Source organism: Schistocerca americana, chromosome 1 (assembly GCF_021461395.2).
Source record: "Schistocerca americana isolate TAMUIC-IGC-003095 chromosome 1, iqSchAmer2.1, whole genome shotgun sequence".
Taxonomy (NCBI): Eukaryota; Metazoa; Arthropoda; class Insecta; order Orthoptera; family Acrididae; genus Schistocerca; species Schistocerca americana.
In genome coordinates, this window is record NC_060119.1 from 605948862 (window position 1) to 605975346 (window position 26485).

General features: G+C 41.7%; 1 protein-coding gene across 3 annotated transcripts in view; it reads right to left on the reverse strand.

Annotated features, from left to right (window-relative positions):
• LOC124607148 (protein SERAC1) overlaps positions 1-25547 on the reverse strand; it is a 131409-nt gene extending 105862 nt beyond the window's left edge. For all 3 annotated transcript variants that reach the window (XR_006978784.1, XR_006978782.1, XM_047139361.1), the window contains exon 1: positions 25478-25547. Coding sequence is in view for 1 of the 3 variants with exons in the window: in XM_047139361.1 (XP_046995317.1) it covers positions 25478-25518 (41 nt within the window). In the remaining 2 variants the exon portion in view is untranslated. The remainder of the gene's footprint in view (positions 1-25477) is intronic.
• Between the last annotated feature and the right edge of the window lie 938 nt (positions 25548-26485).

The window sequence follows — 26485 nt, forward strand, 5'->3', positions numbered from 1 at the left end:
TGTGAATTTAACTATGAGAAATTAACAGCAACCTTATTACTTTTTACTTTTACATAGTTCTGTCTACACCAATTAATTTTCACAGGTCTACTTTACATTAAGGAAACTACGAATTCAAAAGTTAATCTACCATACCTATAGGAATTTCTAATCCCATGGTGTAATGACAATAGGTCAGATGCAGAAGTATATCAAATAGCAAAATAGAATAAATTTTTTTTTCAGAATTAATGTAGTGTGTGGTGTTATTACATAATACTTAAATAACAGTTAAAAACTGGTATATTTTGAAAAGAACAGCAAACACTCTGCAGTTGGAAAAAGAAATGTTCCATCAATGTGTGATTGGTTGAGAATATGTTACATTACATACTGGATTTATTTAAATAAAATGCGTAGATTATTACAATGAAAATATATTTAAAAATGAAAATTTATTCACCAGTAACTGGTGGTGTCATACTGCAAATTTTCAACGGAATCGGCTGAACTGCAAAGGTAATAAACATAAGCGACACTGCTAGTGCATCTGTATCGTTCTACGCCACTTTGCTAAAATTCGACGCATATGAGGCAAGGTTTTCATTTTTCGAGCTAAGCAAGTTATTCATTTAATCATCAAAATATAATGGGATTTAGGTACTGATTAATGTACGTCTGAGTTTGAGGACAAGAGATTAGGGCACTTTTTATGAACAATGAAAAAAAAATATAAAAAGTGAATCTACTGCAGCTACCGTAATTTCCGATTCCCGTGGGGTAATGGCGGTAAGTTACATCCCCAAGTATTTCATATTGTTTACCTTTCTTAACTTTCTTATTACTACACGCTTGGATGACTGTTTTAACGGATCCTTAGTATGATTTTCAGGTATGACATTTTCTTTGTTGAGGGTCCTTATCTTTTTTCTTCCAGCTGGTTTAATTCAATTTCACAGTCGTGGATATCAGAACTTGTGATTCCTGTTTCCCGCTGGGTCTACTTTTGACCTTAGCTTCATTGGTGGTGAGTTATTGAGTATAAAGAATTTCAACACCACATCATACCGGTTTGCTCGTTTTGTTATGTGTTGATTCTCCTCCATTCCTGGGTCTGTTGTTTCATCCCTGTCCGCTCTTCGTTAATAATCCACTGTTAAACAGAGATGTCTGATTTTTCCACAGATCCATCTGTATCAATGGAGTCGCCATCGGTAAAAGTATTTAGATCAAAAGAATCCAATGCCCTACATCGTGATTCAGCGACCTCTGTTACCCCTTCGCAATCTTAACACGGCTACCCGTTGAGCATCGTGTGCGAAAAGCCTCCTTTTTGGCCTTTCGCCCACGGAGCGATTGAAAAGTAAAGGACAGGACGACTAGCTGGCAACGCAGTTCCGCACGCGGGCCAACTGAAAAACGAGAAACTGCAGTTGCCGTGTGCGAGCATGGAGGACAGGGAGAGTATCGTTCGTCGCATTCGAATCCTGCCTCGGACATGGATGTGTGTGATGTCCTTAAGTTAGTTGGGTTTAAGTAGTTCTAAGTTCTAGGGGACTGATGACCTCAGTTGTTAAGTCCCATAGTGCTCAGAGCCATTTGAACGTTCGTCGCAACCGAGCATCCTTTGGTTACTCTAGACATGTCGAGCACACATTCGCGCTCAGAGGGAGACGTGGTTCTCTGTTATCACACACGAATAAGAAAACGAAGGAACTCTGGATTCATGCGAAGAGCCAAAGAAATATAAACTGCAAGCTATATGTGGCAGCCAACGAACTGTAACAGTCAAATTATAAATTCATAGATATTTGTAGAATGACTAAACAGTGTTACAGTCATTTGGTGCAGCTGATTTCTTCCACCAAAACACACCGTTAGTTTGATTTAAAAAACCCAAATATCTTGAGATTTATGTACACGAAAATGTGGTGATGGTGATTTGTGTACCGTCGACATTTGTACGACAACACGAATTTAGTTACACGTATCGGAGATTTGTTACCTTTCACTGTTCGTTTCTACCGTTAATTTTACAGACTGACAAAAGCTGCTAGTCACACAAAAGAATGCTGGCTGTATGATTTACAATTTTTGAACATTTGTTTCCATTGGCGTACCGATAATTTTATTTCAAGCAATAGATGTGTAGCTCACTACACATGTAATATGAAATTCTTTACCCACTTCACGCCCCGTTTTTTCTGTCGAATCTCTCCTGCTGTCACCTGGGAGCTTGTAGTTGCATAAAAACGAGAGGTTTTCGACTTTCCTACAAAGCTAATATTCACAACCTGTTCGTTCATCTTCAAATTAAACCAAGAGAGAACTGTGTTCGACGCGGCAACACGGACGTCGAGTCTCTGGAAACTGGTTGGCAACGTAAGCGATTGACTGGGGAGTCACTCTGCAGTTGCACCGAGTGCGGTGACCTATTAAACTACACAGGAAGTGGTTCACTGCCGACTAGTTACCAACTCACGTCGGCTACGAGTTGCTTTTGAGTCGCTGCGTGTGGAGGGCCCTAAGGCTCTGCAAATATATGAAGACCTCAACTGTAAACAATTTCAAGAGACAATTTGGCTGTTATGAGAAACTGCACAGTAAAGCTTCAATCAATACTCATAAGAAAGATACTACAAGTAAATCCATTGTGATGTTTTTCATTCAGATTAGCCATCGTTCTCAAATACTCCTAGAGTAACGACAGACATTTGAAATCGTAAATTTTATCCACAATTTTACTCTTAAAAATACGCCAATGGTTACTTAACATTGCTTACTTACAAACCAAGTGCACTCAAGATCAGATACCGTTGACTTACCAGTTAACTCCGAAAAATACAATTTTTTATGGTCCGCATTGTTTCTCTTTATGATACTAAAATTTGCGTTATCAGTTTTTGAAATAATGAATTGTTTACTTGTCTAAAGAATTATTCCCATTTATCTGGATAGCAACAACTTCTGAAGCGCATGTGCATTCAGAACCATATTCAGCATCTTTATCAGAGTCGTAGTTATCCACATTGTTCATAGATTTGCGCAAATCGTTCTAAAAAAATGGTTGGTTCAAATGGCTCTGAGCACTATGCGACTTAACTTCTGAGGTCATTAGTCGCCTAGAACTTAGAACTAATTAATCCTAACTAACCGGTCGCAGGTTCGAATCCTGCCTCGGGCATGGATGTGTGTGATGTCCTTAGGTTAGTTAGGTTTAAGTAGTTCTAAGTTCTAGGGGACTGATGACCACAGCAGTTAAGTCCCATAGTGCTCAGAGACATTTGAGCCTAACTAACCTAAGGACATCACACACATCCATGCCCGAGGCAGGATTCGAACCTGCGACCGTAGCGGTCACGCGGTTCCAGACTGAAGCGCCTTTAACCGCACGGCCACACCGGCCGGCTCGTTCGAAAAAAAAGCCTTTTTCTGGCATGAACACCGTACACGTTTCTTCTGCTAGCAACTATGTTCTTGGGACTTACTACTGTTCACATGCACACATCCTTACAAAGCTGCCATTTACCACACGGGATATCTACGGTTCTCGTCGAGTGTCTCTTACCATTGATTACAGCCGAGGTCTTCACGTATAAAGTAATTAATAATATAAACAGCATTAAAGTTCAGTATGCACGCTGACAGTAAAAGCTGACTATATGACGAAGTACAATATGGACAGATGAAGGACGGTGGCAAGGGGGGGGGGGGGGGAGGTTACGGGGGCTATAGCCGCCCCCCCCCCCCCCCCCCCCCCCCCCTCCGCCACGGAGTATCGTATTACACTGGGTAAAATGACTTCAGAAATCAGCGAATATATTACTCCAACAGATTCAATCATTTTTTAAAATAATTATGTAGCAATATAGATTACCGTGTATTTCAAATACATTTTAACAAAAGAATAAGAGTGGCAAATAGCTTACTATCACAACCAATAAATATCATTTAACTTGAAATAGGCGTCTTATTATTTATTAAAACACATTTTTTACCCTGAACTTCAAAACAGTTACCAAAAACTACTTTAAGCAACGCCAAATTTTACCAGTTTATAGGTAGAGTGCCCCAACTCTCCTTTTGTTAAGCGATATTCCATTCCCCTCCCCCCCCCCCCCTCCCCACCAAATTAGCACCCCTCCCCCCTTGATCGCCCCTGGGACAGATAATCGAAATAAGAAACAGAAGGGCACAAAATAAACAGCACGGTACAAACATAGCAATGTGTTCTCCAATATTGGCACTGCTCGCTCAGTAAGTTCACTTATTTGATTCGAAAAGCACCGCTTGGGATGTCAACTGACAAAACTTAAAGCAAAAAGTTCACCTACCGGGGCTCCCTCCCTACTGGGACAATACCTCTCTCCCCTATTATTCGTATATAATGCTGTAATTGCTTCTACATATTAGTTAATTTGTAGAAGAAGTGGTTATTATCACATGATCCAAATTTATTTTTCAACAAGAAATATACTAATTTTAGAGTTTGCTCTCGATGGAGACGTCTCATTTTCATGCCATAGTGTTTGAGTTCTCGCTATAATTTTTACATCGCATTTTGGATCGGAATCCCAAAAAAGTGACCATAAATCAAAAAGAAAACTTTGGAGTTAAGAAGTTTCGTTTAACAGGTTGACTAGAGTGATGTTAAGACTAATGAATCTCGGTCTTGGAAGCGGCCAGCCGTTCCTTCCAAAAGGTTGAATTTCAAGTCCAACGCGGCTTTCGTTTGAGAGCCGAGCACAGAGCTAGCCGGGCTGCAAAAGTACTGGGATCGTTCGGATCAAATATTTTTGTTCAGAGAAATCAGACAGAATTTTTTGTTACATAGAGGCTATTTCAGAAGGTATGTACTTAATTGCGAACACTTATTTCATCATTTAATCGTTATTAACAACTGGTATTTGCTAATTAACTTCTTACCGGAATGCAAGCAAGAAAATTATAAAACACGGGCAAAACAAAAATATAAGTTTTAGATTCCACGACATTCTCCCTTCTTTTTCAAAAATGGTTCAAATGGCTCTGAGCGCTATGGGACTTGACATCTGAGGTCATCAGTCCCCTAGACTTAGAACTACTTAAGCCTAACTAACCTAAGGACATCACACACATCCATGCCCGAGGCAGGATTCGAACCGGGCGATCGTAGCAGTAGCGCGGTTCCGGACTGAAGCGCCTAAAACCGCTCGCCACAGCGGCCGGCCCTTCTTTTCATTCCGTCCATAAGTATGTACTATTATCTTTGCGAATCGATTTTAAAATCCAGCTACTAGCCCTAAAACCGTCTTTGGGCCATTTGTTAAGCAACAGTTGCAAAATGCCTTTATCTACACTGAGAAAATTGAAATTGACGTCGAAAACTTTCGACGCTACGTCATTGCAACAGTCAGGCATTATCTCCAAAGCTACTCATGAAACAATATGCCAATAGACGTCCACAGACTCTTGTGCGACGGACCGGGCGTTATTGATTCTACACTTTTCCCACTAAGTCAGCTGTCGGAAGATGCGCAGGAATCAACAAACAAGTTAATAAGACAATACCAACAACGCTTCGCTCGAAAGTCTTCCCTCGTGAAATATATGGAGGAGATGTCATGGAAATTGCGGGCGACAACCGATCCCTATATTTCTTCTTTGTAGAAACCATCTCCAAGCGAAAACTTTGTCGTTGGAAGCTTTTGCCCTCTTGGTGCCTGCTGCAGAGGAAGCATAGGCTGCGCGTGATGCAGAGGATACAAATGTCAGTGAGGAAGAAGATGAAGAAAGAAATGAAGATGAAGAACAATAAGCAGTAAGAAGATCAAGAAGACTTATAAGACTTTCAATTTTTGTTACTAATATGCATTTTCTGTAGTAAAGAGAGTACAGGTGCAGTTTTGTAATGAAGTTTACCATTACAATTAAAAATACACACAGAAAACATTTTTTGTAGGATTCATTAATTTCTTACAGATTATTTTCGTCGTACTGGATCCGTCATTTGGAATTTTTAAATTTTGATATAAAAATCGTTATCGGAAGAGCCAGCCTACACCCATTTTGGCTATACTGAAGCAGTTTTGAAATTTTGCGAGGTTTTCAGTATTACGGTCGACTGTGTATAGATATAAAATCTTCACGATTTTATGCATTGCGATAAACATCATCAGCGATTCGAAGTGTCATATTCTGAGCGTAAATACCTTTAGTCTTTCATGGCGGTTACTCGAGTCTGTACGATTACTGACATATATCATTATCATTTGTCGTGTATCAGTTTTACGCAAACGCTTTATTATTTATTGCAGGCTTTCCTCAGCGTGTAAATTCACGGTCTAGCAAAGAGTGGGAATGGGCTCGGGCGATGACAGTTTTGCAGTCTAATCAACAGTAAATGCAAAACTTTCTCACCTGCTTGTGTCAATTTCAGGTTCTCTTTTCATCCGTTCTGTATATCAGTCAAATATTCTGTATTTACCGACTTGTAGCTATCTTTAAGAAGAACATAAAAATAGATTCATTATAAGAAAAGCTTCCTCGGTCTGCGACCGAAAGTATTTGAACAAACACCTAAAAAACTTCATCTCGGTGGCTTGGCCGTCTGTTTCTGGATTCCACACCAGCGTGGCACCTCTATCGATAGGAGGGAACAGGATATTCATAACGCTGCGATGTGATTTCCAATGAAGCACTGAAAGTTCCACAATTAATATGATGAAAATGAGGCAGAAAATATTGCAAGGATATTCTAACTGTTTTAGAATAGTTAAACTTTGATTATTATGCTCGGCTTTCGCTGTTTTTAAGGAGCTCCAACCTCGAACGAGCCTGTAAATCACCTAGTGCAGTGTGGGGATAAAGCCTGTCATTAGATATTCTGTGAAACATTTGTAAACATTAACGCTGGCCGATGTGGCCGAGCGGTTCTAGCTGCTACAGTCTGGAACCGCGCGAACGCTGCGGTCGCAGGTTCGAATCCTGCCTCGGGCATGGATGTATGTGATGTCCTTAGGCTAGTTAGGTTAAGTAGTTCTAAGTTCTAGGGGACTGATGACCTCAGAATTAAGTCCCATTGTGCTCAGAGCCATTTGTAAACATTAACAGAAGGGAGAGTGAAATGGTATAGCAACTGATTGTTGTTACAGATTGGCCAAAGAGAAACTAACCCGGGAAATGTTTATAAATATTTCTTACATAGCTAAGCGGCTTTGAGATTTTGTCGAAACCTCCACGCCGTATTTCACTAGAGAAATGGTTTTGCAGAAACTTTCGTCAAAATTGCAACGCCCGGTAGCTGAGCGAGTTGGCCTTACAAACATTTTTCAGATGAGTTTTATTTTGAGGTCTCTGTACCTATGTGCCCATTTTTTGTACTCTGGTTACACTACCACGGATTTCTGCCTCCGAGAAAATAGTCTCTCTGACTCACTCGTTACAACAAGGACGATAAAGAATGAGTATATCAGGAAATGATATCTACCGGCAGTTAGCTTACTGGAGAAACGTTCATGAATTCGCCTACAGAAAATCTAACTCTGGGGGAGACGCCAGAAAATGACTGTGGCACTCGCTCAGCCCATGAAGAGTTGAAGCTGTTGGAGAAAGAGAGAGAGAGAGAGAGAGAGAGAGAGAGAGAGAATCCGCAGTGGTGAATGCTACTCCCGCAGTTATTATAGTTGGTCCACGAGTCACGTGGTTTTGTCCAGTCGCCGGACACGTGCGTGGCGAATCACGAGTCGTCACCTCCGCACCGGTCATTCCCACGCATGTGCAGTTCGACGGGCGTGTTCGTTGAGGGGACGAGACCCATTGCTGATCCTTGACCAGCGGTTTGGTTAGACTGCTATAGTGACGCGCGTGTCTTACGAAATGGCAAGAGATTAACGTAAATGGACTCATGCCGCTAGTCTTCGATGATGGCTGCACGCAACATCGAAATGGAGTGCAAAGGATCACGCTGCACACGCATTGCCAACTTGCAGCTCAAAAATGTGTATTCAAGCATCATTTATGAACAAATGATTATCAGGGAAGCCTTCACTGTTTGGAGTAAACTGTTCCCAGAAAATTACTATTTTTATTATAATTATTAGTTTTAGATTCTGTCCAGGTGCAGATGAATAAAAACAACTGACCTTTTGCTAGACACGACTCGGGTTTAATTTACTGAACCATTTTCGTGCCCTAACACTATACACATTATCACCTAAAAGCGACTGTTTTAACTTACGTGTTTTGCCGTTATACTCGTACCGCTATGCAACAAACACTTCTGCTCTTCGAGCAGTTTTGCTCGATAATTCTGCTTTATTACGTATATGTGTGTTGATGTTATACACGTGTTCTTGCTGCCATACTGGTGAAATACTTCTGGCGGCGGCCGGTATGGCCGAGCGGTTCTAGGCGCTTCAGTCTGGAACCGCGCGACCGCTACGCTCGCAGGTTCGAATCCTGCCTCGGGCATGGATGTGTGTGATGTCCTTAGGTTAGTTAGGTTTAAGTAGTTCTAAGTTCTAGGGGACTGATGACCTCAGATGTTAAGTCCCATAGTGCTCAGAGCCATTTGAACCAAATACTTCTGGCTAAACCACTAAGAATTTTTGTCAGCACATCTCACAAACTGCGCTCTCTCGATCCCACCACATTATAAAGTTTGTTCTGCGTAGTGTTGCAAACTGTAGAATATATTTATGTGATACCTTTAGTCAGAGTTTATGCGTGGATGTGTTGTGTCTGCTTCATGTCTTTGGCTAGGCAAAAGAACAGCTTCACCGGCAAGCAGCAATACACGTATAACACCATCGTGTAAGTAATAAAACATACTTGAGCTAGAAAGCGCAAACAACAGAACTGTTTGAAGCCTGGAAGTAAATAGCACAAAATGTAAGTTAGAAATACTGCATTCAAGTGAATATGTGTTTGTAATTCAGGCCATCGAATGTGCCTCAGTAAATTTAAGCGAAAAAAACGTAAACTGTAATTTGTTCAATTTCACACAGATACATAAAAATAAGATGATTGATATAATTTTACTAACAATTGAGAATTAACATGCGCTGCGCGGGGTAGCCGTGCGGTCTCGCGCGCCTTGCCACGGTTCGCGCGGCTTTCCTGTCGGAGTTTCGAGTCCTCCCTCGGGCATGGGTGCGTGTGTCTGCGTGTGGTCCTTATCGTAAGTTAGTTTACGTTAGATTAAGTAGCGTGTAAACCTAAGGACCGATGACCTCAGCAGTTTGGTCCCATAGGAACTTTCCACACATATCCAGATAAACAAGCCACAACTTCAAGGAATATTGGCATGTTTCGAAACGGATCAGGTGCGTGTTTACATGGAAATAAACAACTGGTGCAAATGGCTCACGCCTGTCAAATTTTACTAGTGTAGTCAGAGAAGTTCCATTTAGCAGAGAGTATGGTTTAAAGATAGTTAAAGCGTTAGTGAAAGTTACGGAAAACGCTACAGAAACAAACCAACTTCCCACAGCTATAAACACTCAGAAGTAGAAACAGCATGAGGAATTTTTTTCCTCTCTATGAAAAAAGACTTTGAAAGGTGACCACAGTAAAGGAAATATCGATCGACTGAAGCACGAGAAGAAAATTTCTTTCAGCTAATGTGTTAATCATCGACGTGGTATTAAGGAAGATCTTCCCGAGCGCAGCACAGAATGCATGTGAAACGCGAGAAAAACAAGGAATAAGGAACTAGAAATATCAAAAGTTGCCGTACATCAGGAGAATTTTAAAAATTAACTGCGTAAATCACGTACGAAATGAAGAATAGGAAAGAAAAAAAGTCTGCAGGAAATGCCTACCAACAAGAGACAGAGGTTAGTGGAACTTCCTAGAATGGTACAGGAAGGAGATGAATATGACGAAAGTTGTTGGGTAGACATTGGAATTTGTGAAACAGGTTATGAGGGAAGTTAAATCCACCTGTTACGCAGAAACGAAGAAATTAAGAGAAAATAGGAAGGTATCGAGAACAGGATCAAAAATGGTTCACATGGCTCTGAGCACTATAGGACTTAACTTCTGATGTCATCAGTCCCCTAGAACTTAGAACTACTTAAACGTAACTAACCTAAGGACATCACACACATCCATGCCCGAAGCTGGATTCGAACTTGCGGCCGTAGCGGTCGCGCGGTTCCAAACTGTAGCGCGTAGAACAGGATCAAATCAGACTAAAGACAGGATAGCCAGCCTTGTCTGGTTAGCCGCCGGATCGTAAAATCAGGATGACAATATTTAAACGTCCTCGAATAAATCACTGATGCAGTTTCGCCGAAGTGATACGAACCACAGACGACGGGGCTACGTAAGGTACATTAAAAAAATAAACTACAGTGCCTGATATGCTGTACGGACGGCATTTTACAAGAGGGAACACCTGCTGGAAATGCGTGGTTCAGGTTCTGACGATTCTAGCATTGACAACGGCGGCGTCAAAGCTTCTTTGGATTTTTACTCAAATAGTTACTCAACCTAGTAACCAACAGTGTTAAGTGAATGCATGGACTGCGCCTAATAAACAGCACTCCTGCACATTTCCTAAAATAGGCTGCGTGTTGAAAAATGATCAGGTTCCTGCTCAACATATTAGGCGTTCTACAGGCGCAGTCCCTACGTCCTCATTACACTGATGATGAATGAGTTGCATAACTAATCAGGATAGCAAACGCAATTAGAAGATTGGACTCCATCTCAAATTTCGAAGGCCCAAAGCGCTGAAAACTACACATTTCTAGACAGAGATTCCCTCTCGACCTTACTGGAAAATGGCCAGTTTACTGCCTCCAACAGCATCCTTGTCGCAGTTAGATTTACTGTTCATACACTCCGCGTAGGCGCGTCGTCTCTAGTTTTTTATTTTATTTTTTTATGAGCATTGTATAGGCCATTGAAAGAATAAGATGCATGCAGCAGATGCTGTGTCAGTTTTAGCCTTAACGCAATGCACTGGTTGTCTACCGTAAAGTCCAACTTCCTGACTCTGGAAACAGAAGTAGAAACAGCAGGAGAAACGTTTCTCTCTCTATGAAACAAGACTTTAAAAGATGACACCTTAAGGTGCATAAAATAGTAGTCTTTTCCTGGCCAGTTCAATTTTTCCCACCTTGTAGTATGGAAAGCCTTGCAGCAAAAGCCTATAGTAGACTAAAACTTTTAAACGGCCACCCGTAGAGTTCGAAACCCTCCACTACCCTTCCCATGTTAAAAACACTAATCCGAACTATCCTCCTCTATGGTAGTGTTTCTGGGATATCAGTGTTACCCAAGTTGTATTACACCCTCCAAATCCTGGAATACCATGCACTCTGGCTCCCTTTCTGGATATATTTACCTCCCTCCAAGGTAGATTCCTTACAGTCTTCTCAAACTCTCGCTCCACTTCGCACATAAATAAACACCCCTGTGTATCCTACACTAAAAGGAAATTCTTGTCCAACAACCGCATCGTTTCCTCTCTAATTTCGATACGTCTTACGCTGCCGCGCATATACCGACGCATCCAAATACAACTACACTTGCAAAAACATCACATCTTCTTCCAAAGAAACAAACCTCTCCTAGTAGCGTACGACACACGAGGTCTCCTCCCCCATGCATCTTCTTCCCTTCTCCCTGCAATTCAATCCACCTATCAATTTCCGTGAACGTGCAGAGCTTCTTCTGAGATCCTTCTCCTTTGAAAACGAGAAAAAAACGTCAGCTGTGATATTTTTGAATATCATTCGCGAAAATCATCTATTTAATAACTGTAAAATCAAATGTAACTGTTTCATCTTTTTATATGTACTGATCTAAGTATTTTCAAATTATTTGAAAGAAGAGTGGAATGTTTAAACCGCAGAGAGCTCACCTTTCGGCCATACGGCGCGAGGGGGATGAAACAACAATAAAGAACAAAAGGAACAGTACTATTGACTGGTTGTGGGAAGCACATTCTCACCTCACTTGCAAACTTGTTCCTGAAGGACTTTTGCTTTGTGCACCAAGGAATACAACTTTGAAACCTACCTGTTTTTGAAAATACGTTTATGATCTGGACACGTGGAGTAGATCCCGTGAACCGGTTTCTCGAATGTTTTAATTTTCTTCATTCTAGCATTAAGTTTATTGACAGCGATTGAAAGTGATAAGAAACTTCCTTTTATTTGGATGCAGTGATCTACAGAAGGACTGATGGAATCGTGGAATACACAGTTAGTCGGAAACCTACCCATGCTGACAGGCACAAGCAAGAGTTGCCATCTGCCATATTAACGCAGTGGAGCCCTGACGACCTAGAAATTTTTGTCACTGCAAACTTAACATAGAAGAATATTTTGAGCCTACACTGAACGCATATTCCGATTTCTGAATTAGGTAACTGTAAGCAGCTTATATTGTAAATTACAGTTCCTTAAGGTTTTACTGATGAACCTCAGCCCGGCATCTGGTTTTTGGTACAGCTAGTTTTATGTAATCGTTCCACTTTAATTTGCTCCGATCAGTTACTCCTAAATATTTCGTGGTTCTTACTGTTTCCAGTGATTTATCGCAGGTACAGTATTCGAGTAGTAGGGGACTTTCCCCCTGTTTCTGCGAAATGCTTTAAATTCCAGATCCCTCTATAAACATTAGGGAGTGAGGTGAATGGTAACCCGTCTATCGATTGTAGTGGTTAATCTAGGCAGCCGTTTGGGTCCTGTCGGAGAGCAGGCACCATGTTCACCATTTCCCTCTTCTCCATAATGGCCGTCATCGACAGAAACGCACTACACTCTACACACTTTAATTACAGACCCCTGTACTACACAGTCATATATAATGTACACTAAACAGTTGTTCATACTTGACTCGTAGCAGCCCGAAATAGCAGTAGCTAAGAACCTTCCTTAGACTTTGAGTCACGCGTGACAGCCGAATCTTCAGCCTTTAAAGATACACCTACTCTGCCAGTTCAAAAAGTTTCGATGCTGAATTAATAAAGCCGGACGGAGTGGCCGAGCGGTTCTAGACGCTACAGTCTGGAACCACGCGACCGCTACGGTCGCAGGTTCGAATCCTGCCACGGGCATGGATGTGTGTGATGTCCTTAGGTTTGTTAGGTTTAAGGAGTTCTAAGTTATAGGGGACTGACGACCTCTTAAGTTAAGTCCCATAGTGCTCAGAGCCATTTGAACCATTTTTTGAATTAATAAAACATAGAGAAAAGTTACGATGATGGTTTCGACCGTCAGCTGTTCTGCATAGTCTCCCTCCACTTGGCTGTATGACACGTTAAGCTGTCAGAAAAGTCCTTCTTTCAAGTTGTGCGTCGCATTTACTCCGCCTTTGATCTTGGCAAACCACCAGAGATCCATTCCGCAGTTTGTAATTTTGTGGTAGTTTCGTATTGACAATACCAAACCTCACCACCCTTGATGATTTTTTCCAAGAAAAATTTTCCGCTTTTTCTTTCGAGTGAAGTCGCGACACACGTTTTTGCTCAAGAGTCAGGCTGTGCGGGTCAAACTATGCACACACTTTTCTCCAGCTTCGGGCATGGATGTGTGTGATGTCCTTAGGTTAGTTACGTTTAAGTAGTTCTAAGTTCTAGGGGACTGATGACCTCAGAAGTTAAGTCCCATAGTGCTCAGAGCCATTTGAACCAAATCATGGTGACTATGGAAGTAATAATATGTTTACGCAAATGAAGATAACTAAAATGTTTTATTTCGTACGTAATGTGTGCACAGATAGAGCACGATATTTCCAAAGATGAATCGCTGGGACCCTTTAGCGATTTAAACAGTCTATGTAAGCCACATCTGGTTGCGACTCTTCGAAGTTGCCCACTTTCAACAGCTCAGCACAAAGGACAATTGACTCTCGCCTGCCGCGCGGTGTAGCCGCGTGGTCTCGGGCGTCTTGTCACGGTCCGTGCGGCTTCCCCCCGTCGGAGGTTCGAGTCCTCCCTCGGGCATGGATGTGTTTATCGTCCTTAGTGTAAATTAGTTTATGTTAGGTTAAATAGTGTGTAAGCTGAGGGACCGATGACTTCAGCAGTTTGGTCCCATAAGACTTTACCACAAATTTCCACCATTTTTGACTCTTGTCTATACAGGGAACGCCCTGTTTGCAAACATTTAATTCACCAAAAGTTCAGGGTTCAAACACTTTTTGTTGTGCTGTTGATTTCCAAATCTTACTAGTGTGAGGGACAAATTTTAGCTATACTGCTTTCATATTTCATTTTGCTCTTTCATCTTCAACATTCAGTTGTCCATACTGCGTAATGGTTGTCAAACTTTACCGGAAGGCATTTTTACTGAATATTCACGCACTAATTTCTTATACTTCTATAGGAACATTAGCTGATGTCGAATGCAGCTCCAAACTTCAACATGGTTGCACGCAGTACATCAAAACCTAAGAGTGGAGGAAGAAAGGGTTTGGTGTTGATCTCTCAGTTGCAAAAGATGCAGCAAAAATTCGACCTTCAAATTGTCTAAGGAACCATCGCAGCATTCGTCTGGTTGGGGAATCTCAATCAGTTTGGCCACGTAAACATCTGTTTTCAGCTGTGGACTACGGGACCAGTCTCTTAGCCGCTGACCCTCCTCGCTCGTTTCCAAAACCCAGGGCGCCTCACCTTATTTTACAGAATCTCGCTTACATGTTGCGTACTCAGTTTACTGCATATTCACGACATCCACAACCTTCGTTTTGATGTGCAAAGTTTCAGCAAAACGTTTACCACTCCTGATGGATCAGTGTGTATAATATAATGCATTTGGCGTTCTATGCTACTTGAAATGTCAACTGCTTCCAACAAAATTATTTATCTCATCCTTCATACCACTGATACAAAACGAATGAGGAGAAATCTGTCGACTCTGACGCCCAGGAAATAAGACAAACGATCGGAAAATAAAGAATGTACATTTTTAACCTGTGGTCATTAACTTTGCTCAAGAGCCAATACTGACATTGTGGGGCGGCACGCAGGGCCGCATATGTTCCGATCCTATTATTAAATGGTAACGAACATAAAGTAGTATGTTGTGAGCTCTCAGGAGGCTCGCTACAGCGTCTGGCATCTGCAAGTGCGGGAATTTTTAAATCAAAGTATTATTGATCGATGGATCGGTTGCACTGGACCAAATGATTCATCCTTACATTACTCGCCTCCAAGGTCATCAGACCTGACTGTATGTGATGGGGGTTTATAAAAGACTCTCTGTTTATGTCTCTCCGTTACCAACAACAATGAATCTGAGACATCGCATAACAGCAGCTGTGGAAGCTGTAACTCAGACATGCACGCTGCAGTGTGGTAACAATTTGAATACCAGACAGACATATGCCGTGTATCCCAAGGGGGGCATATTGAACACCTATGAAAAGGCAAGAAAAACATCTTTTTGAGTTTCCCGTTCGTCAAAAAACAAAATTCATCGTATATGATTATTAGTTTCAGAAATATAGACGTGCCAAATCGGATGATTCTTTCTGATATACCTTGTATTATGTTTTTATTAGTGTTTGATATATATTTTCGCTCACTTTGCAGAGCCTATTTTATTCTCTCCTCCCTAAATACTCGTTTCATGTTGTTTTTGGGCACACCCCATTTTTAACACTTAGACGAATGCTTCTAGTGGGTTTTAATTTGTCAGTGACGTGAACGACGAGGGAGGCTTCAGGAAGCGTAAATTAGTGTTGTATACACAATTTATGTAAATACGTAATGTACAGGGCTATACTAATCCATATAACAATATTTACTATGGCAGTGTAAAAAACTTGTGAAATACTTCCTTTCTAAAACTTGTTCAGGTCACCTGAGGACGTGCCTAAATTGACGTGAAATCAGTCGTCGTTTCAATAAAAAAAAAAAAAAAAACTTTCTGCAGCCAGAGAGATGGTTTCTGCCTTCCTACATAAGATACGTGAAATGCAAAAAATCTGAATGATGACTACGGGGAGAACTAATACAAAGGTGTAGTTGTATTTCTAATAAATTTGCTTCAACTACTCCATTGTTTTATTAACAGTCTAAATTTCCGCACAACCTTCTCATAAACAGAATATTTAGATGAATTTTACCTATTTTCTTAACTTAACGGCAGTAAGCAAAAACATCCAAATCATTGGACAGCGAAGAGAAGAATAAGGTAGAAAACGGGCGCAGGAAGCGTGATGCGATCGAAGCGTATTTCGTACGACTGCAACGTCTGCCAGTTGAACTCGTCCTCCTCTTCATTCCATCGGCGATCGAACTGCACGCGAAGATCGTGTAACAGTGGCGTGTGGAGTGTTCTCAATAGGGGCTGGATTATACTGCCTACTATAGACTATATTGCTCTAAGTTTACCACGTAGTGGCTGCCGACTCACGTTCCCTGTCGTAATCCCTCAATGTGACTCGGCTGGGCTTCGCTACTGAAAAGCTGACCGTTAAAGCGAGTGTATGCGTACTTCACTCGGGCCAATCAAGTTCTGAATATGTGTACGTGTGTGTGTGTGTGTAGATCTTGCAACTGTACTTTCAGTGGAATATATCAAACTGAAAACTTTCCTACCCATTCAGGTCAAAAGCGTCCATTATGCTTGTTCTCAAGTGGCTTTAGCTTTCGAAGTTAATTACATGTGCGTTGGTAAAATAATTTTAATTTTTTTAATTACAAATGGTTGCTGGTATTTTCCTTGGTCGTTATCTCTGGGTAACTGAGACTTGCTTACTGAGCATGCCACACTAAATCTTTCCTTTCAAACGCCCTCATTAGAAAAGAATTACTGTTTTCCTGCACTTTTGCAATCTATTAGAAGATTCTATTTGCAGTTCATATCTTTCAACTCATAAGAACATTTAATTTAACACCACTTCTTACAATTTCTTCTTCGTGATATTCTATCTATTTAATTTTTGGATCTCCTGAAGCTTCTTATATTGATGACAACAAAAAGAGTCCATGTTCTTTTATTTGGGCAATAGAAAAAAGTTTTTAGTGGTTTTTATCTATTACAAATTCTCTTATTTACTCAGTCACAGTTGTAACTACTCAGGCTGACTGACTGCCTTACGAATTTTTTCAGCCACAAATCGCCACAGCAAGTAGCTATGGTGCACTTGTGCCGCTCTGGCCAGGTTCATGATGCCTCGTTCTAAGGTGGTAACAGATCCGAAGTATAAAAACATACAATACAGTTTGTATAAAAAATAATAAACTGAAATTCTTGTCTGGTTTTGTCTTTCTGTTGTGGAAAAGCTATGCACAGTTGTAGAACCGCTTCTCATTGGCGCTCCATTGTTGTCAGAAGCGTTTTCGTCTCACAACAGTCCACTACGTCCCATGCTCCTCAACTGCAGTAATAAGACGTCTGTCGCTTGGGGCCGTATAGTACAATTAAGGTCTACTTCCTTTCCACTTTCACACTACAGACGGTCCCTTCATCCGAATCGGTGCACATGGTTTCTTGTAGCACTTAACAGTTACGCTTCTGGCGTAGCATCGTCACACAGAGCGTACTAAGCGTAACTTGGGGCGTCGACTTCCTACATCTGATTGGTAGCACCCAGCAGCGATCGGAGACTTCGCGCCATGCCTTACTTTGACAACTGTGGCTGGCTCTGAGCACTATGGGACTTAACAGCTGTGGTCATCAGTCCCCTAGAACTTAGAACTACTTAAACCTAACTAACCTAAGGACATCACACACATCCATGCCCGAGGCAGGATTCGAACCTGCGACCGTAGCAGTCGCGCGGCTCCGGACTGCGCGCCTAGAACCGCGAGACCACCGCGGCCGGCTTTGACAACTGTACTGCGTACTATTCGCTGGAGTTAGACTGTATTGTCGCTGAGCTGTGCAGTCGCTGAGGAGTGTATTGTTGCGCTATTATCTTCGCGATTGTTTCTAAAATGAATGGTGGGGCGGTTATCTGACGTGTCGATTGAAACTCTCCGTTTCGATAACATGAAGTATTTAACTAATCATTACCTCCATCGTGCACATTACTGTTTCGTGGAAAATCGAAAACAGTGGTTCGTGGTGCCTACTTGATGTTCCATATCGCACACCTTACTTCGCCCCGCACGAAACCCTCGCTCTCCCCCTCACCGCAAGGGCCACTCACAGCGCGCCAAGTTCCAGTTCGCGAGTGGTACAACAGAAGGTTTGTTTATAGTGCTGTCACTCTGGACGCAGGCATACAGCCTACTATACTACCGCTACCTGGCAGTCTTGCCAACTCTCCAAAACGAAATAAGCCATAAAAAGGCTGATGTATAATTGTGTAGTTTTATTTTTGCAATATTATGGTGCGTAAGGTATTTAAAGGGCGGAGGTGCGTATAAGAAAATGCAGTAAGGTAAATATAGTTAGAGAAGACCAACTTTCTGCAGAGCAATTGAATCAAATTTTATACACAAACAAGCAAAATGTAGTGTTATTATTTCGATGAGAAATTTTTTTTACTTCGGAAAGTCTTGAAAAATAATTTACTCACATTTACTAATATCAGGTATGTGCATTAAAACAACTTCAGGGAATACCTGTTCCGCAGGATTTTGCATGCGCCAACGACGTTACATTGTAATGGCTTTAATAGCGGCAGAAGAAATGCGTAGATATTCAAAAACGTAAAACTTCCAGAAAGCACCAAAGAATAAAAATTTAGAGGCGGAGGAAGATAAGGTAAAACGTGTGAATTACTGTATTTGGCTATGTCAAACAACTGAATGTGGAATGTTGGATCCGCTGCTGAATCTTATGAGTGATGAAGCCTGTGTCCATCTGACAGGACATGTGAATTCCCAGAACAGCAGATACTGGTCAATAAACAATCCCTATACTATTAATGAGGAACCTCTTCACGGTGAAAAAAAAGGGAAACGTGGGGTGCTGTGTCAACAAGTTAAATTGATGGCGCCATATTTTTTGAAACCACAGTAAGCACTGCTGTGTGTATGTGAATCTTAGTGGAATTTTACGCACATTGACCCTCCATGAACGTACGTATAGTGGATGGGGCGATCTGTCACACTTCACGTGAGTCAATCTCTCGAATTCATGAAAGATTCACAGAAGAAACGACTGTCAGTTAAGGAGTTTGGCCGCTTATTCGCGGTACCTAACCACTTCTCACTTTTATCTGTGGGACAATCTAAAGGAAAAGTGTATGCAAATAACTCAGTAACGTTAGGAGACCTGAAGAACAAAATCAGTACAGTAATGAAATTTTGAAAACTGATGAGGCAGAGTTGCGCAAAGTGTATATTATCATATTAGGGCCCTCTCAAAAGTGTATTGAAGAAAAAGGAGATCATTTTCAGCACCTAATACAATGTAAAAGACAAGACCAATTCAATAAATATAGACCTCTGCATTAGGTTATTTGTTATTTCTTTACTATCTAATTCTTACATGTTTGTCTGTTTGCTGTTGTATCTGCTCGTGGTGGGCAACATTTCTTGCTTAATTGGCAAGCAGTCTGTACTGGGGGCCGGTTTTTCGTGTGCCAAACTATACTATCGTGGCTGTGAGTTTCACTATTGATCGTGGAGTCTACCTCATTATTAAACTCAAATTTATTGACATGTTGTTGTTGTTGTGGTCTTCAGTCCTGAGACTGGTTTGATGCAGCTCTCCATGCTACTCTATCCTGTGCAAGCTTCTTCATCTCCCAGTACCCACTGCAACCTACATCCTTCTGAATCTGCTTAGTGTATTCATCTCTTGGTCTCCCTCTACGATTTTTACCCTCCACGCTGCCCTCCAATGCTAAATTTGTGATCCCTTGATGCCTCAAAACATGTCCTACCAACCGATCCCTTCTTCTAGTCAAGTTGTGCCACAAACTTCTCTTCTCCCCAATCCTATTCAATACCTCTTCATTAGTTACGTGATCTACCCACCTTATCTTCAGCATTCTTCTGTAGCACCACATTTCGAAAGCTTCTATTCTCTTCTTGTCCAAACTGGTTATCGTCCATGTTTCACTTCCATACATGGCTACACTCCATACAAATACTTTCAGAAACGACTTCCTGACACTAAAATCTATACTCGATGTTAACAAATTTCTCTTCTTCAGAAACGATTTCTTTGCCATTGCCGGTCTACATTTTATATCCTCTCTACTTCGACCATCCCTAAATAGCAAAACTCCTTTACTACTTTAAGTGTCTCATTTCCTAATCTAATCCCCTCAGCATCACTAGACTTAATTCGACTACATTCCATTATCCTCGTTTTGCTTTTGTTGATGTTCATCTTATATCCTCCTTTCAAGACACTGTCCATTCCGTTCAACTGCTCTTCCAAGTCCTTTGCTGTCTCTGACAGAATTACAATGTCATCGGCGAACCTCAAAGTTTTTACTTCTTCTGCATGAATTTTAATACCTACTCCGAATTTTTCTTTTGTTTCCTTTACTGCTTGCTCAATATACAGATTGAATAACATCGGGGAGAGGCTACAACCCTGTCTCACTCCTTTCCCAACCACTGCTTCCCTTTCATGCCCCTCGACTCTTATAACTGCCATCTGGTTTCTGTACAAATTGTAAATAGCCTTTCGCTCCCTGTATTTTACCCCTGCCACCTTCAGAATTTGAAAGAGAGTATTCCAGTTAACGTTGTCAAAAGCTTTCTCTAAGTCTACAATTGCTAGAAACGTAGGTTTGCCTTTTCTTAATCTTTCTTCTAAGATAAGTCGTAAGGTTAGTATTGCCTCACGTGATCCAACATTTCTACGGAATCCAAACTGATCTTCCCCGAGGTCCGCTTCTACCAGTTTTTCCATTCGTCTGTAAAGAATTCGCGTTAGTATTTTGCAGCTGTGACTTATTAAACTGATAGTTCGGTAATTTTCACATCTGTCAACACCTGCTTTCTTTGGGATTGGAATTATTATATTCTTCTTTAAGTCTGCTCTAGATTTTTAGCATCGCTAATATTATCGGCACGCAGGCCACTCATTTGCCCGCCGTTGCAGCAGCTCACTTGTGCAGAATGCCTCAGAATTGATTTCTTATTTCAGATCACACTAAAGAGGAAAATGTGTCGCATTATTCACTGATAAGTGTTAGAATTTGAGACACAACAGAATTTCTCGACACTCTCCGTAGTTCTGTGCCAAATAATAAAACGTCGCGAGAGACCGTTTGGTGAGAGTGTATCGATTTTTGCCGAAGATTTGTTAAAAATGTAGAGGAAAGCATCTCGCTCGACAACTGCTGCACAGCGTAACATAGTGGACAAGAACCTGTAAATAAAAATGTTAATGTCGTGTGACTAGAGCCTCCCGTCGGGTAGACCGTTCGCCAGGTGCAAGTATTTCGATTTGACGCCACTTCGGCGACTTGCGCGTATATGGGGATGGAATGATGATAACACCCAGTCCCTGAGAGGAGAAAATCTCCGACCCAGCCAGTAATCGAACCCGGGCTTTTAGGATTGACATTCTGTCGCACTGACCACTCAGCTACAGGCTGCGGACACCTGTAAATAAAACTCTTGTACCAATTCGTAATACTGGCAATTTGGTTTAAAAAAATACAGTTTATTCTTCAAACATTCGGAATTACACACAATTTTGTGTCAGTGAGTTATTATTTCCATTATTTTGAAAATACTGCCCAACCGTACACAGATAATCCTAAAAAGCACTGTTTTTAATTCAGAACCGCTAGTGATAAATGTTATCCCGTAAAAATAGGTTGGGCGATGCAGGCAACCAACCCGGGTTCCGTAACATGTGCTGTATGGATAAATGACGACGTTTGGTTCGTTATCAGCGCCCGTACAAATGCCCAACCTTTGCTCAGTCCAAACTCGCCACTTTCATGAATGATGAGGACAACACACCCACCCACTCCTCTCGAGGCAGGTGAAAATCCCTGGCCCCGCCGGGAATCGAACCCGGGACCCCGTGCTCGGGAAGCGAGAACACGACCGCGAGGCCACGAGCTGCGGACGCTGTATGGATAAATCGCCTCTTCTTCACGAGAAACTTAACATATTTTGTGGTCAGACGCACGTACTCACAACTACAGAGAATATTCAACAACTTTGTCTTCCATTGTTTTTCTTCTTATTTTGTATAAGACGAGCGGCTAATAAGCTTATCTTTTCATGATTACTTTTCCCCGGTCCGCACGTGCACGCAAATGGAGAGGAAGCGACCTTTAACGAAACACTATTTCCTCTATCAGACTCTATAGAGTTCCTATAGTAGTTTAGTTGCGATATTTGGCATCGATGCCAACATACGAAATGGTGAAAAAACCTGTATAATATCGGAGCAAAAGTATCAATACTGACATCAAAGCAAAGTACTACGTTACGTAAATTTTTTTAAATAATATGATTTCTTCGGCTGCAATATTTTATTCTTTTGGTTTGATGCGACGTGTTTCGAAGTTACAACTTTATTCTCAAAGGCTACAATAACGTTTTTAGGCGTGACGTCTGCTTCAGTTTATAGGCTTCATTTGGGCGCGAAATGTTAATCTTCTGCATCGATGAAAAATTTCCACATTTGCATTTACACTTTAAATTATACAACGTCGTGGTTAGCTGAAACTAAAAGTTGAAGCAGATGTAACGACAAAAAAAAGTTTGTGTAGTCATTGAGACTGGAATTGAAGCTCCGGATCGCGTTGGACTGAATCGGCAAAATAAAATATTGAGTCTGAAGAAAACGTAAGTTGAGACTGTCTTTAACAAAATGTCTTTCAATCTAGTATTGATTGGGTACGTATCGTTAAGCTTTCTTGCACGCAAAAGCCCTAATTTAGAACACAAGATGAAATGTGGAGTTCATGCTACGTTTTTATAAACCAACTTGAATGTAAAATGAAACACAAACGTAAGGATCAAAGGACAAAAATTGCAAACGCATAAAAAATATAGCCCTTAGCGTCGATTTTATGCTATCTGTACGTTGCATTGTTACAGTGAATCATTACTGACAAAACCATTCAATTATAACATGCTTTAATAAGACATAAGCACTGATTTTGAATACAAGGCAAAATACGGGTCTGTTGTATATTTTCGTGCACCAACTCGAGTGTTACATTATTACTAGATGACTTTTATGGCGTAGTGCGAGCATACATAATGTTTCTGGTATACGCTGCTGAAATCTAATATATTTATGATAAACTGTATACTATGCAATGTAATTTTTACTAGTGTACTTGTCTTTACTGCGTGCTGTGTAAATACTGATTAAATTTTTATTCTCATTAAATTAATAGCAAGAGGTTATTGTTTTTCCCAACACCATTCGATATTTCCGATACAAATACTCTTATATTTGTACGATACTATGATATTATCGAATGTTTGTTATTGATACCGACGCCATTTTTCTAGAAACAAAAGCATCGATAGTTATTTAAGTCAGCAATATCGGAGTATCTCTACTGTCTGTAGTCCCAAACACGTATTGTTACTAAATTCCCTAGAGAGATTTTAAATTTCGCTTACCAATTCCTAGGACGATTAGGTTCGCTGATAGCTTGAAAAGGACCATACGCCCGCTATATTGACCCAGTAACGAAACTGTGTGAGCGACGTGCCGCAGAGACCAGTTTACGAAAAAAGTAAAAGATAGGATGCACAAAAGAACAAATCAATATCGCTGACGACAGACTGTTGTCGCGTATTGGATGATAGTCGAACCACAAACCTTATGATGGTCCTCGAGGAACAGAAGTCTCTCTCAAAGAACACACGTGTCTCTCAAACAGTCAGCCCGGTTTCAGGAAAAATCACGTAAAACACGGCTTGGTTTGTTCATAAATCCAGATGGATAATAAACCGAGGCGGCACGCCACATGGTTAAATTTAAACATTCGTTGTTACACGGTATTGCTAGCGTACATTACACGTTTTCAATCGATCTGTACCCATAGCGTAATGCGGGGCAAAGGAGATACGGTCAAAAATACATTTATTCTACCGAAACATGCACTAGAAACATTGCGTAAAATCGACTACAGAATATCTTACAGAAGCCTCTTCAGAGACATTGGGGTTATTAGGCTCACATGTCAATAAATTTGAGTTTAATAATGAGGCAGACTCTACGATCCCCCCATGAACCATGGACCTTGCCGTTGGTGGGGAGGCTTGCGTGCCTCAGCGATACATATGGCCGTACCGTAGGTGCAACCACAACGGAGGGGTATTTGTTGAGAGGCCAGACAAACGTGTGGTTCCTGAAGAGGGGCAGCAGCCTTTTCAGTAGTTGCAGGGGCAACAGTCTGGATGATTGACTGATCTGGCCTTGTAACATTAACCAAAACGGCCTTGCTGTGCTCGTACTGCGAACGGCTGAAAGCAAGGGGAAACTACAGCCGTAATTTTTCCCGAGGACATGCAGCTTTACTGGAAGGAGTATATAGAGGGTTTATACAAGGGCGATGTACTTGAGGACAATATTATGGAAATGGAAGAGGATGTAGATGAAGATGAAATGGGAAATAAGATACTGCGTGAAGAGTTTGACAGAGCACTGAAAGACCTGAGTCGAAACAAGGCCCCGGGAGTAGACAACATTCCATTAGAACTACTGATGGCCTTGGGAGAGCCAGTCATGACAAAACTCTACCATCTGGTGAGCAACATGTATGAGACAGGCGCAGCGGCTTATCTTTCCATTTACTGAAAACAAGGCTAAGATCACTCTTGTCACTAATACGTCCTAAGTAGGAACTTGTGCAGAAATTTTATTTCAGTTTCACGTTGGAGAGTCTTATTGTTAGTAAACGTTTTTCTTGCTATGTGAATGGAGCTAATAAGAGTCGACTACGACGGGTCGTTTTAGTGTCATGAGTAATGTTGATTATTTCCTCGGATAGCAGTTCAGTCAAGAATTATGGGTTCTGTTAGGCTTAAAGTAGTGAAACACAGTTTTAATGGACGTTACCTTCACATATTATGCATGTTATAATCTATTACAATGTAAGAGTACGTATTGGCCCACATTTATTTAATGCTGTCGCTCGCGCAGCCTTAAACCGCCGTTATGTACAGCCAGTTACTTTCTTACTAAATTTTTTCTGGGTGCACTGCCACATCATCTTATAAAATACTTAAAATACTACAACATCGGCCGGAGTGGCCGAGCAGTTCTAGGCGCTGCAGTCTGGAACCGCGCGACCGCTGCGGTCGCAGGTTCGAATCCTGCCTCGGGCATGGATGTGTGTGATGTCCTTAGGTTAGTTAGGTGTAAGTAGTTCTAAGTTCTAGGGGACTGATGACCTCAGAAGTTAAGTGCCATAGTACTCAGAGCCATTTGAACTACAATAACAGATGTTTCGGCTGTGTTGCTCCCGCCATCCTCAGGGAACAGACTGATTAGATTGGGAGTGAATTCTTCAATACATCTTCTGCCTCCGTTAGAAATGCAATATGTTGATGCAGCCCCTCCCCAGATAATTATTTTAGATCCAGAAGGGTCTGAATGAGATTGACAGCGGCTTAGTTATTTATACCAGCTACGTGCATGTAATTACTCACTCGTCGCCGTCAGCATCGGCGGCCCGCGCCTCTCCAGCCATCGCCGATGGCGGAGCACCGTCGCCGTTGCCTCGCGTCGCCCACTGACAGCCGTCCGGTCCGCCACTGCCGCCTGTTAAAAGGAGTTGCGCGCAGACGCTGCTGCGGTGCTGCCAACTTCCGCTCGCCAAATTCAGACCTCACGCTGCAAGACCGGGTAGATTCCCGTCGCCGAAATCATGGAATACTGTTGCGGCCAGTTTTCCCTGACGTGGCAAAAGTCATCGGCTACCTCCTAATATCGTGTCGAACCTCCATTTGCTCGACGTAGTGTAGCCGCTCGTCGTGGCATGGACTGAACAAGTCGTTGAAAGTCCCGTGCAGAAATATTCAGCCATGCTGCCTCTACAGCCGTCCTTAGTTACGTAAGTGTTACGGGTACCGGATTTTGTGCGGAAGTTGACCTCTTTATTATGTCCCATAAATGTTCGATGGGATTCATGTCCCTCGAATTGTTCAGAACGTTCTTCAAATCAATCGCGAACAAATGCGGCTAGATGACTGTCATCCATAAAAATTCCATCGTTGAATGCCTGCAAATGGTCTCCAAATAGCCATTTCCAACCAATGATCGGTGCTGTTGGACTGGAGAACCCGGTCCATTCCACATAAACGCAGCCCACACCATTTTGGAGCCATCAGCAACTTGCACAGTGCCTTGTTGACAACTTGAGTGCATGGCTTCGTGGGGTATGGGCCACTCTTGAAATCTATCATCAGCTCTTACCAAGTGAAATCGGGACTCATCTGACCAGTTCATAGTTTTGCAGTCGTCTAGGTCCAAATTTAATACTTTCGGTACACTCTTGACTCACAAGGGGAGATCACGGCGTTTGGAACACGGATTTACTGCAAACTTCGTACACTCGTAGTACTCCATGAGGACAACAAGATGTGTGAGCAGTAGCGCGCACTTCTCAAGCGTTATTGAGAAAATCGCAAGATAATTTCGGTCGTCGAATATATAGC